The sequence below is a fragment of the Lepisma saccharinum genome, chromosome 3 (assembly GCF_977018435.1).
Source record: "Lepisma saccharinum chromosome 3, izLepSacc3.1, whole genome shotgun sequence".
Lineage (NCBI taxonomy): Eukaryota > Metazoa > Arthropoda > Insecta > Zygentoma > Lepismatidae > Lepisma > Lepisma saccharinum.
The window spans coordinates 37,479,389-37,495,467 of NC_139231.1; the positions used below are offsets into that span (position 1 = coordinate 37,479,389).

The following is a 16,079-nucleotide window of genomic DNA, read 5'->3' on the forward strand; positions in this document are numbered from 1 at the left end:
CACTTTTTGGCTGATTAAAGCAATATTTTAAATAGATGGAAGAACTGCTTTAATGACCTTTTAAATGTTCATGTAGGAGATAAATCAGAAGTAAATGAAGTACACAGCAGAACCTTTAGTTCCATAACCTAACTTGACTGATGTTAAAGATGCTATTATAATGCTAAAGAATAACAAAGCACCTGGCATTGATTTAATACCAGCTTAGTTAATTAAATATGGTAGAAATTTGTTAATATGTCAAATTCATAAATTAATTTGTTTAATATGGAATAAAGAAGAAATCCCTCAACAGTGGAAAGAATCCATAATTGTTCCTGTGTTTAAAAAAGGTGATAAAATGAACTGCAATAATTACCGTGAAATTTCTCTACTCTCAAGAACATATAAAATATTATCCAACATTCTTTTAACAAGACTAACCCCATATGCTGATGAAATTATAGGTGATTATCATGTGGATTTAAATGTAACAGATCAAATCAGACAGACAGAAAAAGTGGGAATATAATCAGCTATTCATTGATTTCAAGAAAGCATATGATTCAGTCAAAAGAGATAAATTATATAATATGTTAGTCGAGTTTGTAATATCTATGATGCTTGTTAATATGATAAAAGTATGTACCAGTGAAACAGAAAGTAAAATTTGTGTGGGTATTAATGTGTGTGACAAAATTTACAATTCATGATGGGTTAAACAAGGAGATGCATTATCTCCATTGCTTTTTAATTTTGCCTTAGAATATGCTGTTAGGAAGGTAAAAGAAACTAACGCAGGACTAAAATTAAATGGTGTGACACAGTGCTTAGCATATGCAGATGATGTAGACTTATTAGCGGATGATATAAATACAATTAAGAATAATGCTAAAATATTTTTCAAAGCAGCTAAAGAGATAGGTTTGGAAGTTAGCAAAGAGAAAACTAAATATATGCGTATGTTTCGAAACCAAGTGTTAGGTAATAATCAAAATCTAACTATTGATAACAACTCGTTTGAACCAGTTTCCAAATTCAAGTACTTAGGAGTAATACTAACAAATGAAAATGATATTAAAGAGGAAATAAAAAGCAGACTTAATTCAGGAAATGCATGTTACTTTTCTATTCATAACCTTTAAAATACACAAAACAGTAATTTTGCCTGTAGTATTATAAGGGTGTGAAACTTGGTTCCTTACATTGAAAGAGGAACATAAATTGAGAGTAGGCCTATTTGAAAATAAGATTCTTAGGAAAATATTTGGACCTAAAAGGGATGAGAAGACAGGTGAGTGGAGAAGGTTACATAATTACGACTACATAATTTGTATTCATGTCCAGATATTATTAGAAAGATTAAATCAAGAAGACTTAGGTGGGCAGGCCGTGTGGCATGAATGGGAGAGGAAAGAAGAGTTTACAGGATTCTTGTTGGGAAACCTGATGGTAAGAGACCTGTAGGAAGACCAAGACGAAGATGAAGGGATAACGTTGAGATGGACCTAAAGGAAATTGGTAGGGATGGAAAAGAGTATATAGATCTCGCTCAGGATAGGGACAGATGGAAGGTCTTTATTGCTGAAGCCATGAACCTTTGGGTTTGAGAAGGCCAGAGAGTTAGTTAGTTAGTTTAAAAATATTTTAGTCCCCCGACTTTATAGTTAAGTTATTTTATTTATGGTAAGGGGCTATAATGTGATGGATGCAAAATAGCCTAAGTGCTAACGCGCCATCAAATTGAATCGATCAAAGTAATATTGTGAAGTGTAATTGTTTATTTTGGAATAACAAATATCTTCATTCTGCAAATGCATATATAAAAAATATAAAAATACTAAATATTAGCATTCCGAGGGATAAGAAGTTTGACTGGGAGAGAGAGTTTGATTCCTTGAGAGTTGGCAGGACTAAAAGCATTCCATATAGAAGACAACAGGGAACGAGTGGCTGCTCACAAACAAATAATCATATAGTAGCATACAAAGATATTTTTTTTTCTTGGGAAAACACGTATTAAGTAATCATTACCACTGAAGTGTGTGTAAACATACATTAGTGAAAATCAAACCACGTAAAAGAATCCTAGACTTAGAAACATCGGCAACGGTTCCAATTGTTTTATGATTTTTTTTTACATTCTTCTAGCAGGAAGACTAATTATCATACAATTTTTGCAGTTATTGTCACATGAAATTTGAATCTTCCTCAAGGTAATGAATACTGATAGGATTTAGAAAAAGTTATTTATGTTGAAAAAAACAACTTAAAAATTACCTTAAACAATCATGCGTGCTTACCATGGACAATATATTTTCCATTGAGAAGCGGTATGCATCGTAGTCTATACGACGCACGCTTTTAGAAGCGATATAGGGTGGAGCCACGTAGAGGGTGTGCGTGGCAATCAGCCAATGGCAGGAGTGCAACGTTGTACAGTTAGGAGACTGCGGAGCGGAAGTTAAAAACCGTGTTCTGTATTTTTCTTGCGCGCAAGACGTTTTCATAAAACTCGCCACTTTAAGGTTCATCATAAGATGGGGAAAGACATTTTGAACCTGACTGTCCAAGTCCCATGAATTTCCGTCGCCTACAGCCGGAGTTATCGTTCCTTGAAGAAACAAGGGAAACATCACCTTTCATTTCCTTCCGCCTGTTTTTTCGTTGCCACCGTGTTGACGCAACTGAGTTGTTGTGTCTAAGGAAAACTGTGGGTGTTAAATTCGTCTCGATATAAACAATGACCCTTCATTGTTCTCGAACATTGAAAGTCTGGGTCAGTTTGAGTTCAGCATTTTCGTAGCAAGGCTGGTGTAAAATTATTCGCTTATCGTTCACTCGTGCGTCACAAAGAACAGTTTATGAAAAGATTAAATACAGCCCTTTCGTACAATAGTGTGTGTTCCGTGTGTTCTTTTTATTTTAAGTAATGTCACTCTCGAAACTTAGCACCAGTAGTACAGGCACCAAAGGTGCAAAATCTAATCATTAATCCCCAGGAGAGTGACTCGGAAATTAGTGAAATCAGTGACATGGAGATCGAGAGCGGTGATGATGACCTGACAGTTCCTCTACAATATATACCTTCAAGCTTCTTTCAGGTATGGGTTTCTCGTATATGCTACAGTGATATGATATTATAATCCTGTGTAGAAATATTCACTACAGTAAACCCTCGTTAACACAAACTCGCTTAAGACGAACACTCGGTTAACATGAACAAAATGTTGGTCCCGGCAGGGATGTATTATATCTTATAGAAAGTTTTATCGGTTAACGCAAATTTCGGTTACCACGAATTACGAACTGTTTTTCAGTCCGTTGTGTCATTAGATGTCATTTAACACGAACTTTCAAAGTTTTTCATATTTTTTTTTGTTGTTCCTCTGTCGTTCCTCTGCTAGGTATGTAAGAAATCGCTCAACAATCTCTATCATCTTGCCAACAATCAACTTATACAGTATTGTAACCAACAGATTAAGATCACAATGTGTTCAAAGGTGTTTTTCTATTCTTTAAAACATAGCCAGTACGAGTAACATAAATATTAAAACTTGGGTGCAATTGCTCGACAATCGCCATCACCGCGTCAACAATGAGCTTATACGTATTTAACCAACAAATTCAGTTGTATGTTCTGATGTGTTTTTCTATTCTTTAAAACGTAGAAGACTGAAACCCCAAGTAGGAGTGTGCTTGATATAATAAAAGCTATCACCGCATCCTGGGAATCTGTGTCATCACAACACATACTGAACTGTTTTTCACCAGAAAATGATCTGTGAGTACTTTTTTTAAAAAAATAATTAATGTAGTAGTGTTTTCTATGGTGACATACAAAATACGTATTGTAAATGGTTAATGTGTAGAAAGAACTGTATTGCAATAATAAAATTTGAGTCCCCTGTTAGCACGATTTTTTTTTAACACGAACTTTTGATTTTTCGGTCCCTTGGGATTCGTGTTAACGAGGGCTTACTGTATATTATTTCACTGTACTCATATATACTGTACATGCATTATCAAAATAATGGATACATCGCGAATCTTCTGTCCTTTCCTTGCGCTAGCAGTTAGTTTGGCAACGGCGCAGTAGCACTGGCCGGGTATTGGCCGAACTCATGTTCCTTCTAAAAGCGTACGCCGTTTAGTGGGAATTAATGTAGAAGTAAATGGAACCTTAGTAGAATGCATTTAGGGACTTTATTTTAATGCTGAGAGAACCAAACCTGGCCTGCGTATCCTAACTACGAAAGCATATATTGAACAAAATCTTAAGCAATCACTAAAACTTCGCAGTATGTGTTAACAGAAGTAAATCTAAATCAAACCATGTTAAAATGCATTCGTCGCATGATGAAATCTCAATCAAACAAAATGATCTTGGGTCGAAACATCTTCCATAGCACCAATTTGAAAGCTTGGCAGGCCATGCATGTCGTGGAACTTGGTGTGAACTCAAAGCAAGCACCTAAACTTCATTAAGAATGCAAGTACGTGATTGATTAGTTGTTTTGAGAAGAGATGCTTCTCCTGACTGATAGAGAAAAAATGAGGAAGCAATGGTAAATAAATTTCACATACTTTCTTCTTTGCAAGAAATCCAGTTATTGATAATTGCACTTCTCTTCCAGATGGAACTGTGCCACCAGTTGTATGATACGATTCGTAACTTTAAGAAAGAAGATGGGTCTTTGCTCTGTGATGCATTTATCAGAGTTCCCAAAAGAAGACAAGAACCAGGATATTATGAGGTAATGTTTTTTTTTTTAATTCTGTGAAATATGTATAGTGTACATCTGTTCAAGCGGCTCCGGCACCCACCCAGCATCGTATAAAGTGGTTACCTGGAGGAAACTCTGGGGGGGGGGGGGGGGGTAAAGTCAGCCAGGGATGTGGTGCTGATCACATCACCCCCACCTTTAGCTGTGATGAAGAAAGTGTGGGGCCCTAACTCCATACCCCCTATACGCCTTCATGGCATAGTGCAAAGCACAAGGGAGTGCTTTACTTTTTTTTTTACTTTATGTATAGTGTCATATTTTTTTTTAAATATGTTTGGATAGTTACTATAACTAAAGGCTGAAAATGTATTTTCCCTGGATCCTATGATCATTTCCCATCATTGCATTTGGTAGCTGAGCACATCAACTGGTTGAATAGCATCTCAGACCAGGATTTAAACCCAACACCCCTGGCTTCTTATATTTCTCTATGATGGAGCGGAAAAGATGCACTTTTGGAGAGTGATAAGGAATTGTAATTTTTAAAATTGCCTACCTTGGAAGATATTTGGCATTTGAAATTACCCACTTATGAAGTCAAATTCCTACTGATGTGGTGGTATCTGTATTTGCTCAGCCATAATTACATTTTTTTTTTAAAATTTAGCTAGTTTCCTTACTTGAAAATAAATGGCATTAGTGTGATTTGCTTACACAATGTGGATCTATCTAATTGTTCTTAGCATATGTCTTTATTGTGTACTGTATAATGATGGTTCTGTATTGTGTTCATAGGTGGTTACAAATCCTATTGATCTGCTGAAAGTGCAGCAGAAACTGAAGACTGAAGAATACGAAGATGCAGAACAATTAACTTCTGATGTGGAACTGATGATCAACAATGCAAAAGCATTTTATAAGGTTAGTGTTAATTACATATTATTTCGAACAGGTGTTCTCGGGTTACCAGCCAGGTTAAATTGCCGTTAGCTTCCAACATTTCGTGTGCATACATTACTGTCATCATCGGGGAATGTAAAAAATTGAGACCAGTGTAGGGATATATACACACTATGATGGGATGGCTCTTGGACACTGTCTTCCTATTGGCTCGCTCTGAATCCTGGTGTTCTTATTGGCTGGTGTGGGACACCATATATAGGTCAAACGGGATGCACCATAGTGTGACGTAGTGAACATCAGCTCAACATCAGCTTATTCCAACCAGAAAAGTCAGTACTTGCAGAACACAGCATCACCGAGGGACACAGGATTTTATTTGCAAACACCGAAATAATACATTCCTTGATGATCAGAGCAATGTATGTGCTCGAAACATTGAAAGCTAATGCCGATTTAACCTGTCTGGTAACCTGAGAACAACTATTGGAAGGACGTCGCCAGGAAAGCTACAATTCCTACATATTATTTGTACAATTTATTTATTTTTAACATTGTCCTTTTGTGATTTATGCTGTCTTTTATTGTGGAACTTATTTTTTCCTATGTTCTTTTGACAATGAATGATCATTAAATATGGAGAAAGTGCATTTTAAGGAAATGTGTTGTTTGCCTCACAATTTCCTCTATTGTTATTAAACAAACTTTGTTTTAATATCTTTCAATATGCCTAGAGTCTGAAATGTTTAGGGTTATCTCGTCAGCCTGAGCAAAATTTTTCCAGTGATGGTCTGTTTCTCCAACAAATAGGAACATTTTCGTACAACAAGTGTTGTGCTCAAAATGTAGGAGTTTATGGTATTTATCAAATTCCTCATGGATGCAGTGCATAATGACATAAATGTTGGCCATGTGCAGTAAAAGTAGGGCATCTAGTAGCTATAGGAATAGTATCACATTAAATTCATTAGTCTAACTTAACTGATGTCATGAATAAGCCAATAATCTGTTAAAAATTGAGAAAACAAGATGTAGAAATGAGATGAATATAGTTCTTAATTTGGAAGATACATATTTTTTTTTATTGTAATATTGTTATCTGTTGAAACAGCTGATGCAACTTTGTAATTGAAGTGTATTCATTTAATTTTAAAAATAACGCTGTGTTAACATTTTGAGTTTATTTATTTTTGTTTTATGGAGTATCAAAATTCTTATTTGGCACATATTTCAATTTCAGAAAAATTCCCAAGAATACAGGGATGCTTGTGACTTGTGGGATTTGTTCATTGCAACGAAGAACAGATTACTAGATGTGGATGGAAAGATGGGCGAAGATATAAGTGAACACAAGGGCAAAATCATCTTGAAAGTAGGAAAATTGGTAAGTAGATAATGATAGGCACAAGGCAACTTGCATATCCATGTTTCAGGTAACTGAAAACATGACAATTAGAACTGAGCGATAGATCAATTTGAACCAATACTGATCATCTTCCCAATTCTCACTGGTACCTATTTTGTTAAATAAATGATTAACATTAAAAATATAAGTATTCCACCTCAATTACATGCACCAATTTACAACAGTTTTGCTCTGTTCAAGAATTACATCGGAATACAGTAGTGTTCCAATAATTTGAGGTGTATGGAGACACTCTTGAATTACAAAAATCCACACTATAACAAAAGACAAATCAGTATGAAGAAGGGACAATTATGAAAATTCTATTTACATTGCTCAGAACAGTAATAACAAAGATGTTAGGAAAAGGAATAGTTAAACAATATTGAACTCACACTTTAAAGAAATGGTCAAGTGTCTTCTGCTTCTGTCACTTGCACCCATATCACTGCATAGCTCCACTATATTCATCCATTTGCATCTTATAGGCTCGACGTGCAGGTCCTTCTGATGCAAAGCGAGGCGACGATGATGAGAACTCTGAAACTTCTTCCACAAATCCAGATGATGAACTCTCGTTCATCCTAGAAGAACTTTTCACTGTTGTGATGACTGCTGCTGACACTGATGGTCGGCCTTTACATACGGTGTTCCAGTTGCTACCATCTAAAAAGGTGAGGCATTGTTTTTTGTACTGAGGAAAATTTATGTGCGTTTTATGTAAGAGAGTGTGACTGATATTGGGGGTGCACCACAGAAACATTCAGTATTGTTAATGAAACTCAGAACCCTGCTATATAAACTTAAAGAAAACTACAAATCTTGGGGAATGACAGCATATAACATTAGTTCTTAAGTGCTTTGTGTGGAAGAGGATGTCTGACAAATCACCACCATCTGCCAGAGACACTTTAAGCATGGTTGAACACACTGAACATTCAGTCAGATTGCTTGGAGATTGTGTGGTCAAGCATGAACTACAGCTCACTTTAAATACTGTATTTACTCATGTATTATGCACAGAATAATTCAGACAGCCAACAGGAAAACATGCATGTTATCACTATGCCACTGTGTATAACTGGCATAAATACAAATTACCACATTGAATTTATTTAGTAATAATATTTTTTTAGAAAAACACTATCAAAGTGAAATGGCCATTTCCCCTGATTTTTTGCTTTGTAACGGAACATTTTGCAACACCATGAAAAGCATCGTAGGGGCAGAATTCGAACATGCACCTCCCATCACACGGGAGGCATATCAGCAGTATTTGTCGGGTGAGAAATATAGAAAATAACTTCTTGAGTGCTGCAAATCCATAACATAATTTTGATCTCACTTTTTTACCACTGCAGAATAAACTAAGTACTTACAGAAGTGAAAGCTTTGTTGTGCTAAACACAGTGGAGGGAGAGGGGGAAAGTGGTGTGGGTTGGTGACACTTTGTATACACAAGACTATATTCTCCACTTGGTCCACATAGCAACAGCTTTACAACCTAGAACTAAGAAAGCCATTTCTTGAGCCTAAATTGTACTGTGCATTATATACGAAATATAATCATTTGTCGCTTTTCTCCTTCAAAAAGCATGGTGTGCATTATACACACGTAACTACGATGTTGCAGTTCTGGACCGCTGTGCATCCTTCACCACTGATGTTATGATAAAAACAATCTCGTACTGATTATACGTGGCTTTATTGTATATTAGGGATGGGCCGATATGAATTTTTGGCTAATACTGATAAAGTACCGATATAAAATTTAACGATCCGATATAAAATTAGAAATGTTTCTTGAAGAACCTGAATGGATCATTGACCTTAAAAATCTGTGTTTCAAGGTGACTGCAGTGTGAAAGAAATTGCATATTTAGACATTAACTTTTTTAGAAGTAGGGCATAGAGATTATCCATAAAAATTACAACAAAATGGCAGAATTTTGCACTAAATTTTCAGATATTTATCGATATATCGGATCGGTAAAATAATTGGCAATTTTACCGTTTCAAGAAAAAGGGTTTTATCGGCCGATACCAATAGAGTACCGATTAATCGGTCCCATCCCTATTGTATATAAAGCATGTAAACTATACATAAAAATACATCGTTGTGAACAGTGATCCTTTTGTGTGCAGGTGTCTGTCTCTGCTGTACGCTCAACTATGTTGTGTTGTTTTTAGTAATACTCAACGCCAAGAGATGGCGCTTGTTGGCTTTTTACACATTGTTTTGTTTTGCGTTTGACGGAACATGCCAAACTATGTTTCGAGAGTCAACTGCTCCCTTCCTCAGGTTATCTCTCTCCTTGGCTAGCGAAATTGCTTTATAGCCACATCAAATAGAAGTAAAACAAGGAGTAAGGTGATAGTTGTTACTATGGTAAAAAAAGGTTCATAACAATTTGCCCATTCCTGATAAAACTCCCATACCCACATTCCTTTTTTTGTAAATGTACCATAAGCGTAAAAAAGTCAAAGATAAAAACTTTAAAACTTGAAACATTAAAAACACACGTGACTACACGCTTGCCCACGAAGTATCAGGTTTGCCTTCTAGTAGGTAAATATGCTCAAAATATAGTAACATATTGTCTGTTTTCCAGCGTTATCCTGAATATTACGAGGTAATAGATATCCCAATTGATCTGAAGATGATTGCTACAAAAATACAGAAGAATGAATACTCGTGCCTAAATGACCTTGAGAAAGATCTGTCGCTCATGACAAAAAATGCCTGTACGTTCAATGAGCCAGGTTCTCAGATTTACAAGGATGCCAAGGCTCTGAAGAAGATAATTTCCATAAAAAAGGTTGAGATTGAACATGGAAAATATCCATCGGGCAAGACCGTGCCTGAGAGACCCAGGTAAGTAATGTTAAGTTACCCTTATTGTGGCTTGTTACAGTTTTTTTAACATGACAAAACATACTGCATGATTTTTGAATGTATTTTTTGAGAATTTTGAATATTATTGTGTAAGCATTGAAGACACTGCTACAGATTCTACCAAAATTTAGTACACTAATATTGAACGCACTGCAAATGAAATCAAAGTTTATTTTAATTCCACTTCATGCACAGATAAGCTAATCGATACCGAACTTGCAGTTTATAATGAGATCCAAGCCACTATGTACAGGGTGGGAAATAACCTTTTGCTAGGGGTCTGCAGGAAAAAGTAACAACAATTAAGAAATTATGGTAATACCAAGTGTTTACTATGACAATTGTGGTTACAAAAACAAAATTAAAAGTTAGTTCACGACAAAGCACCTTGCTTCAAGGCAAATGCTAAAACCAAGACCTTCGGCGAAGTGGCATTGACTTCTTCAGCAGTTCTGAATGGCCGGGTGCATCACCGGACCTGAATGCAGAGGAGCATTTTGCGGCTATTCTGAAGGACGCATATGAGTCCTTGATGATAGTGGAATGCGGACCGGACCGTTATACCCGGCCAACACTCCTTGCACATCTGAAACAAGTCTCCGTGACATGGAATGGAATACGGACTGTTTGCGAATCTTCTGAGCTCCTACCTTGATCGTCTTCGTGCTGTGAGAGAAGCAAACGGCGGACATACTAACTTTTAATTTTGTTTTTGTAACCACAATTGTCGTAGTAAACATTTGGTATTACCATAATTTCTTAATTGTTGTTAATTTTTACTGTGGACCCCTAGCAAAAGGTTATTTCCCACCCCGTATATCCGCTCGAATTCCTTGAATACAAGACATTAGGAAGGTGCAAGAAACCTCTCTTTGAAAAAAGGATTGCTGCTTCACGTTGGTGAATTATATTTCCTGATACATTTACAATTACTAGAGCCACATATTTATGGTGAATAAAATATCAAGATTTTGGTATGTAAGCTAGGCATAGTTTTGCTTCAAAAGTAGTATATAAAATGACATTTCAGTGTTAAAGTGGTGAATATAATCCTAAATTTGATTTAAAGAATACACTTACTACACAAAATAAATTTCCCTTCTAAGAGCACATTTATCTAGTTACGAGAGTAATAAATTTATTTCCGTGTAAAGGAGTCCATTCTTGCTTCTCAAATATTTATAGCAGAATTCATCAATTTTTCCATGCATTGCATAACTCTCAGGATAATTCTGACTTCAGAAAGTGTTGTGTCTGTAGATAAACTCTAAATTTTGTATTTAATAAGAATTTATTTCAAATTTTGCAGTTCATTTCGCACCATTTTGTAAAAAAAGATGGAAATCCACCTCAGACCTTTCACAAACATGAAAAATGAACATTACAGCATGTTATTTCACATTTTGTGTTTCCATCAAAAACGAAATATCCATGCCTTTAACAGTTACACATGTACACACTTGTTATTGTTATGGTTTAATCCTTTCCAGGAGCAAGAGATTACGTGGTGGTCAGACCCTCTCAGCTCTGACTGCTGCCCTTCAATACGAAGAGGAGGAATCAGAAGAAGATGAGGAAGAAGCAGAAGAGGAGGAAGATGATGATGATGATGTCGAGGACATTGATAACCCTCAGTGGCAACTCTATGATACCATACATTCATTCTCAACAGGGCAAGGTTAGATTTATTTTCAGATAAATTAAGAAGTTGTATGCAGTGAAACCCCGTTTGGATGTTCCGTGAAGTTTACATATTTAATCTTTAAATTCAGTCATCCAGCCCTGGCAAAAGACACTGTTAAGTAATAGGATGTTTGCCATAACCCACACTTTCCGTTCTATATGTTTTTCCAATTGCACCCATGGCATAAAAATTTCCATATGTTGCCTGCTTCAGTTCTTCCTCCTCTTTTCCTCTAGTTCTTTGCATTGTCAGTGGCATGACATTATCGGTGACAGCTCTACTTTCCCTTTGCACCAAAGAGCAGCATGGTATGGGAACAGTACAATGAAAAGTTTATATACAGTACAATGCACTCTTTTTAATTCGAACTTGGATAATTCGAATTATTCTGCAATTTAAACAGAAGTTTATTCCCATTGAAAACAATGTTAACAATTCATATGTAATTTGAATTTCTGAACCTTTTATTCGGATAATTTGAAGGCATCTATCTAGAGACAGCCAATGGGAAGAGAAAGTTTCTGTTTGCTGGTATGTAGCCTCCATCCTGTCTTCAATAATGTGGGATTGCCCACCCTGTTTGCATGCAGGTCAGTTGTGATTAGTCAGGGCACATTGTTCACAATATTGAGGTGTTTCATGTTTAATTTCAAGTAAACATTAATGATTACTTGTTTCATGCCATGGAAAAATAAATATAAGTTAATAAAAATTATGAACTTCTTTAAGTGAGAATAGGTAGTTAATGTTGTTGCAAGTGTATGTGATTTTTTTGTGTTAATATGGGGGCTAGTCAAAAAATAATGAGAATGATTTTTTTACTTATGAAATACATTAGGCAGGGTCAAAGTTGAAGTTGTCCCCATAGAGTTGTATCCACTTGGCCCAACATGTCTGCCAGTCCTGGAAGGCATGCTGGAACCAGTCTTTTGACATCGTTTTCAGAACTGCCTCCTCCCTCTTCAGAACGGCCTTTGATGAGTCGAAACGCTTGCCCTGCAGCTCCAATTTCAGATGAGGGAACAAAATTTTGTTACAAAATGGTACGAAATGAACTGCAAAATTTGAAATAAACTCTTAAACATGAAATTTAGAGTTTATCTACAGGCACAACACTAGAAATCATCATTACCTTATTCGCCGATGGAAAAGCTTTGGCATCTGAGAACTAGGTGATTTCCAGACTGTGTTGGCCTGTTTGCTTTCGGGATCGTAGTGGTGAAGCAAACTCTCATCATCAGTTATGATGGAATTCAGGTAGGCCTCGCCATGCTCCGCTACCAGATGCTGAAACTCCAAACACACCTCCACTCTCACCTGCTTCTGTTCCGGCATTACCAATCTCGGCACCCATCTTGCACATACGCGTCTCATGTGTAAGCGATAGTGCAGAATAGTGAACTTAGTACCATGGGAAATGTGTAACACGTCCGCCAGTTTATCTATTGTTATTCGGCGATCTTCCCGAACAATGACAGCAGCTGTGTTAACCATGATCTCGTTCACTGCAGTGGCCAGTGCACCCGGAATGCCCTGCTCTGTGGTTGAAACACAGCTCTCCTTAAACTGTTTGAACTATCGAAATGCAGTTGATTGTGGAAGGACATCTTCGCCGTATGCCTGCTGCAACATGTTGTATGCTTCCGTGGCAGATTTCTGCAGAAGGACGCAAAATTTCAAAGCCACGTACTGCACCTCACGAACCGACTCCATTTTCCATATGCAACATCTGACCATTTATGGTTAGTTTGTGCAGTGTTGCCAGATGCATGCGCATACATGCTTGCAATTTTATCTGCTCATTCCACGAGACACTTTCTTCTCGCGCAAATTTGTTTCACCGCCTCATGTTCGCTGTGTGAAAAATCATTCTCACTCTTTTTTTGACTCGCCCTCGTATATTGTACTTACTTAAATGTGTTTTCAATTTACTAATTTCTTAATTACTATTATGAGAGGAATGGTTTTTGACTTGCACTATAGGACCATGCACAACATTTGGCAATTTTTACGACAAGGTCCATTGCATATTGATTATTTTTCTTTATACTGTAGTACAGTAGTTCTGCTTCATTGATTTTCTTTAATAATGCATGTTTTTGTTAATTCGAGTTTTGGATAATTCTATTTTTTTCATTTTCCCTTCGAGTCCAAACTGAAAATAGTCCACTCGCTCACTCAAAGCAACATCCACACCAAAATTGGGACTCAAAATCATCCTTTTGTGGTACGTTTTGATGCATAAATTAATGTTGCGTATTTTAGTAGTGTAAAGGTCAAGTACCTAAATCATTTATATACAGATCTTTATTTTAGTTTCTGTATTTTAAGTTGAAGTTGATATACTTGTTTTTCTCTTCATTATAGTAACCTATGCAAAGGGGAATTTAAACCTTTTTTGATTTCTTCTGTTTTTCAGGGTATATCTTGAGTGAACCTTTTTGGAAGCTACCTTCGAAGAGATATTATCCTGATTACTACAAAGAAATAAAAAATCCTATTTCTCTCACACAAATCAGGACTAAACTGAAGGTAATTCCTGGCCTTGTATTTTTATCTTAAGTTTTTAATAAATACACGCAAGCAAATTACAATTTTTTCCCGTGAAACTTACTTGCAGAACTTCTATTAATTTCGGTGACTCATGTCACCATCCACTTGGGAACTTGTTGCTTCACTGCTTGGCTGGGTTTCACATGCTGATTGACACCAAAAATCACTCACAATTGGCTTCCGAACTTGCTACACCAACTGCACATAACTACATAACTGTATTATATTATTTTGCATCGTGAGGCAACAAGTTCCCAAGTGGATGGTGGCAGGGGCTATCAAAATTAGAATGTCTACATGTAACATTTGCTGAAAAGTTCGCTTACGTGTATTTATTATTCAGCCACATCTTTTATTTTCCAAACATGAATTAATTTTTAATAATTATATTGTTTAGCAGATACCATTTGACAAATATATATGCTGTTTTCAAAAATCTTCTGGGAAAGAAAAGGTAAAGCTATACCCTGCAGACTGCACAGTGCCAAAAGGAGCATAAGGTGTATGGAGATAGGGCTCCAAACATTCTTTATGTTAACTGCCAAGTCCCATCTTCAGAGTAGTGTAACCGCTTGTACATCATAAAGGTCAATTCCTCAAGAGACAAAACAAAATCTTTTGTTTCCCAGGAGCAGAGAGAGTATCCAGGTAGTATAGAATTAGCGTACAAGCAGCTACAATAGGAAATAGTGAAAAGTGTGCAAGTGCAAAGTCAGGTAAGTAAGGTGGCTATGTATTTTCCCTGGGAATATGATGATGTACTTGCTCAAATAACAATATTTCACCCCCATCTAACTGGCAGGCTTTCTCTCATTACCGAGACATGCCACAATAACCTTGTTTCCACGATTCCATTCAAGATTACTATGTTGCCACAGCTCTTGCATTATAAGAACCACACCTTGCGTTAATAATGCCGAAGGTCCTGTACTTTACAAGGCTAAAAATTGTGACAACGGTGCCTTTCTAATATATGTTTCAAGAGTCAGCATTTGAATTTATTTTGGCTTTTATACAGGCAGTATGGAAAAGTTAGTGTCCTATGATTTATTTAAATTTTATAGACTGATTTTTTTTTTTTTTTTTTTTTTTTAGAGAGGAGACTATGGTACCCTCAGTGAGCTAGCAGGAGACATGAACATCATGTTTGAGAATGCCAAACAGTACAACAGGCCAGATTCTCGACTATATAAGGTAAGTGAGTTGCAGTTGTTTCATGTGAAAAGAATGGTAATAGGTTGGAAACAGAATCTTCTGTTACTTAAGGGTAAGAGGTAAAGTTTCCTTCACAGTGTGTGAAGATCTGAACAAGATGGAAGATATGTGTACAGTGTACAGAAGCTTGAATATTATGTGCAAAATTTTATTTCGTATGTAAACTTACTATATTTACTCTAGGAATGCAAGTGCATAAATCACATGGATTGAAAGGTGGAAGTTTGACGAAGACAGTGTCAGACTGCAAATGCCAAAGTGTGATTAGAATAGTGAAAACATTAAGTTAATGATAAACATTTCATTTTCCATAAGAAATACACAAGTCTATAACTAGTGTTGAGCTGATATCGCTTTGAATCAGTACCAATGCTGATCTCTTACCAATTACCATCGATACCAATTCTGATATTTACGTAATTGTAACAATCCAAAATTGTTCAGAATATTTGTAAATTTTTTTACTTAATTTTTGCATTCGAACTATACCATAGCAATCTACCAGTGTTTAAAATATTTACAATTTCACATGATACAATTATTTAATCTAAAAATCCATTGTTTGTAACAACATTGTTGCAAAAGTGAAAAATATTTTGCATTTTGCATAATTTGCAGGATACTAGTGACATTTTTGTGGATCTCACAAGATTTCTGGACTTTGGAATTGGAAAAGTATTGGCTGGTATTGGTGATCAAATTCCATCTGCTACTTTCTAA

The 16,079-nt window shown here is 36.1% G+C and overlaps 1 protein-coding gene across 1 annotated transcript in view; it reads left to right on the top strand.

Moving 5' to 3' along the window:
• Positions 1–16,079, top strand: part of polybromo (protein) — a 149,900-nt gene that overhangs the window by 22,423 nt on the left and 111,398 nt on the right. Inside the window, exons 3-10 of the mRNA XM_083118454.1 lie at positions 4,617–4,736; positions 5,502–5,627; positions 6,847–6,990; positions 7,500–7,685; positions 9,624–9,886; positions 11,398–11,585; positions 14,011–14,123; positions 15,240–15,338. Coding sequence (XP_082974580.1) covers positions 4,617–4,736; positions 5,502–5,627; positions 6,847–6,990; positions 7,500–7,685; positions 9,624–9,886; positions 11,398–11,585; positions 14,011–14,123; positions 15,240–15,338 — 1,239 coding nt within the window. The remainder of the gene's footprint in view (positions 1–4,616; positions 4,737–5,501; positions 5,628–6,846; positions 6,991–7,499; positions 7,686–9,623; positions 9,887–11,397; positions 11,586–14,010; positions 14,124–15,239; positions 15,339–16,079) is intronic.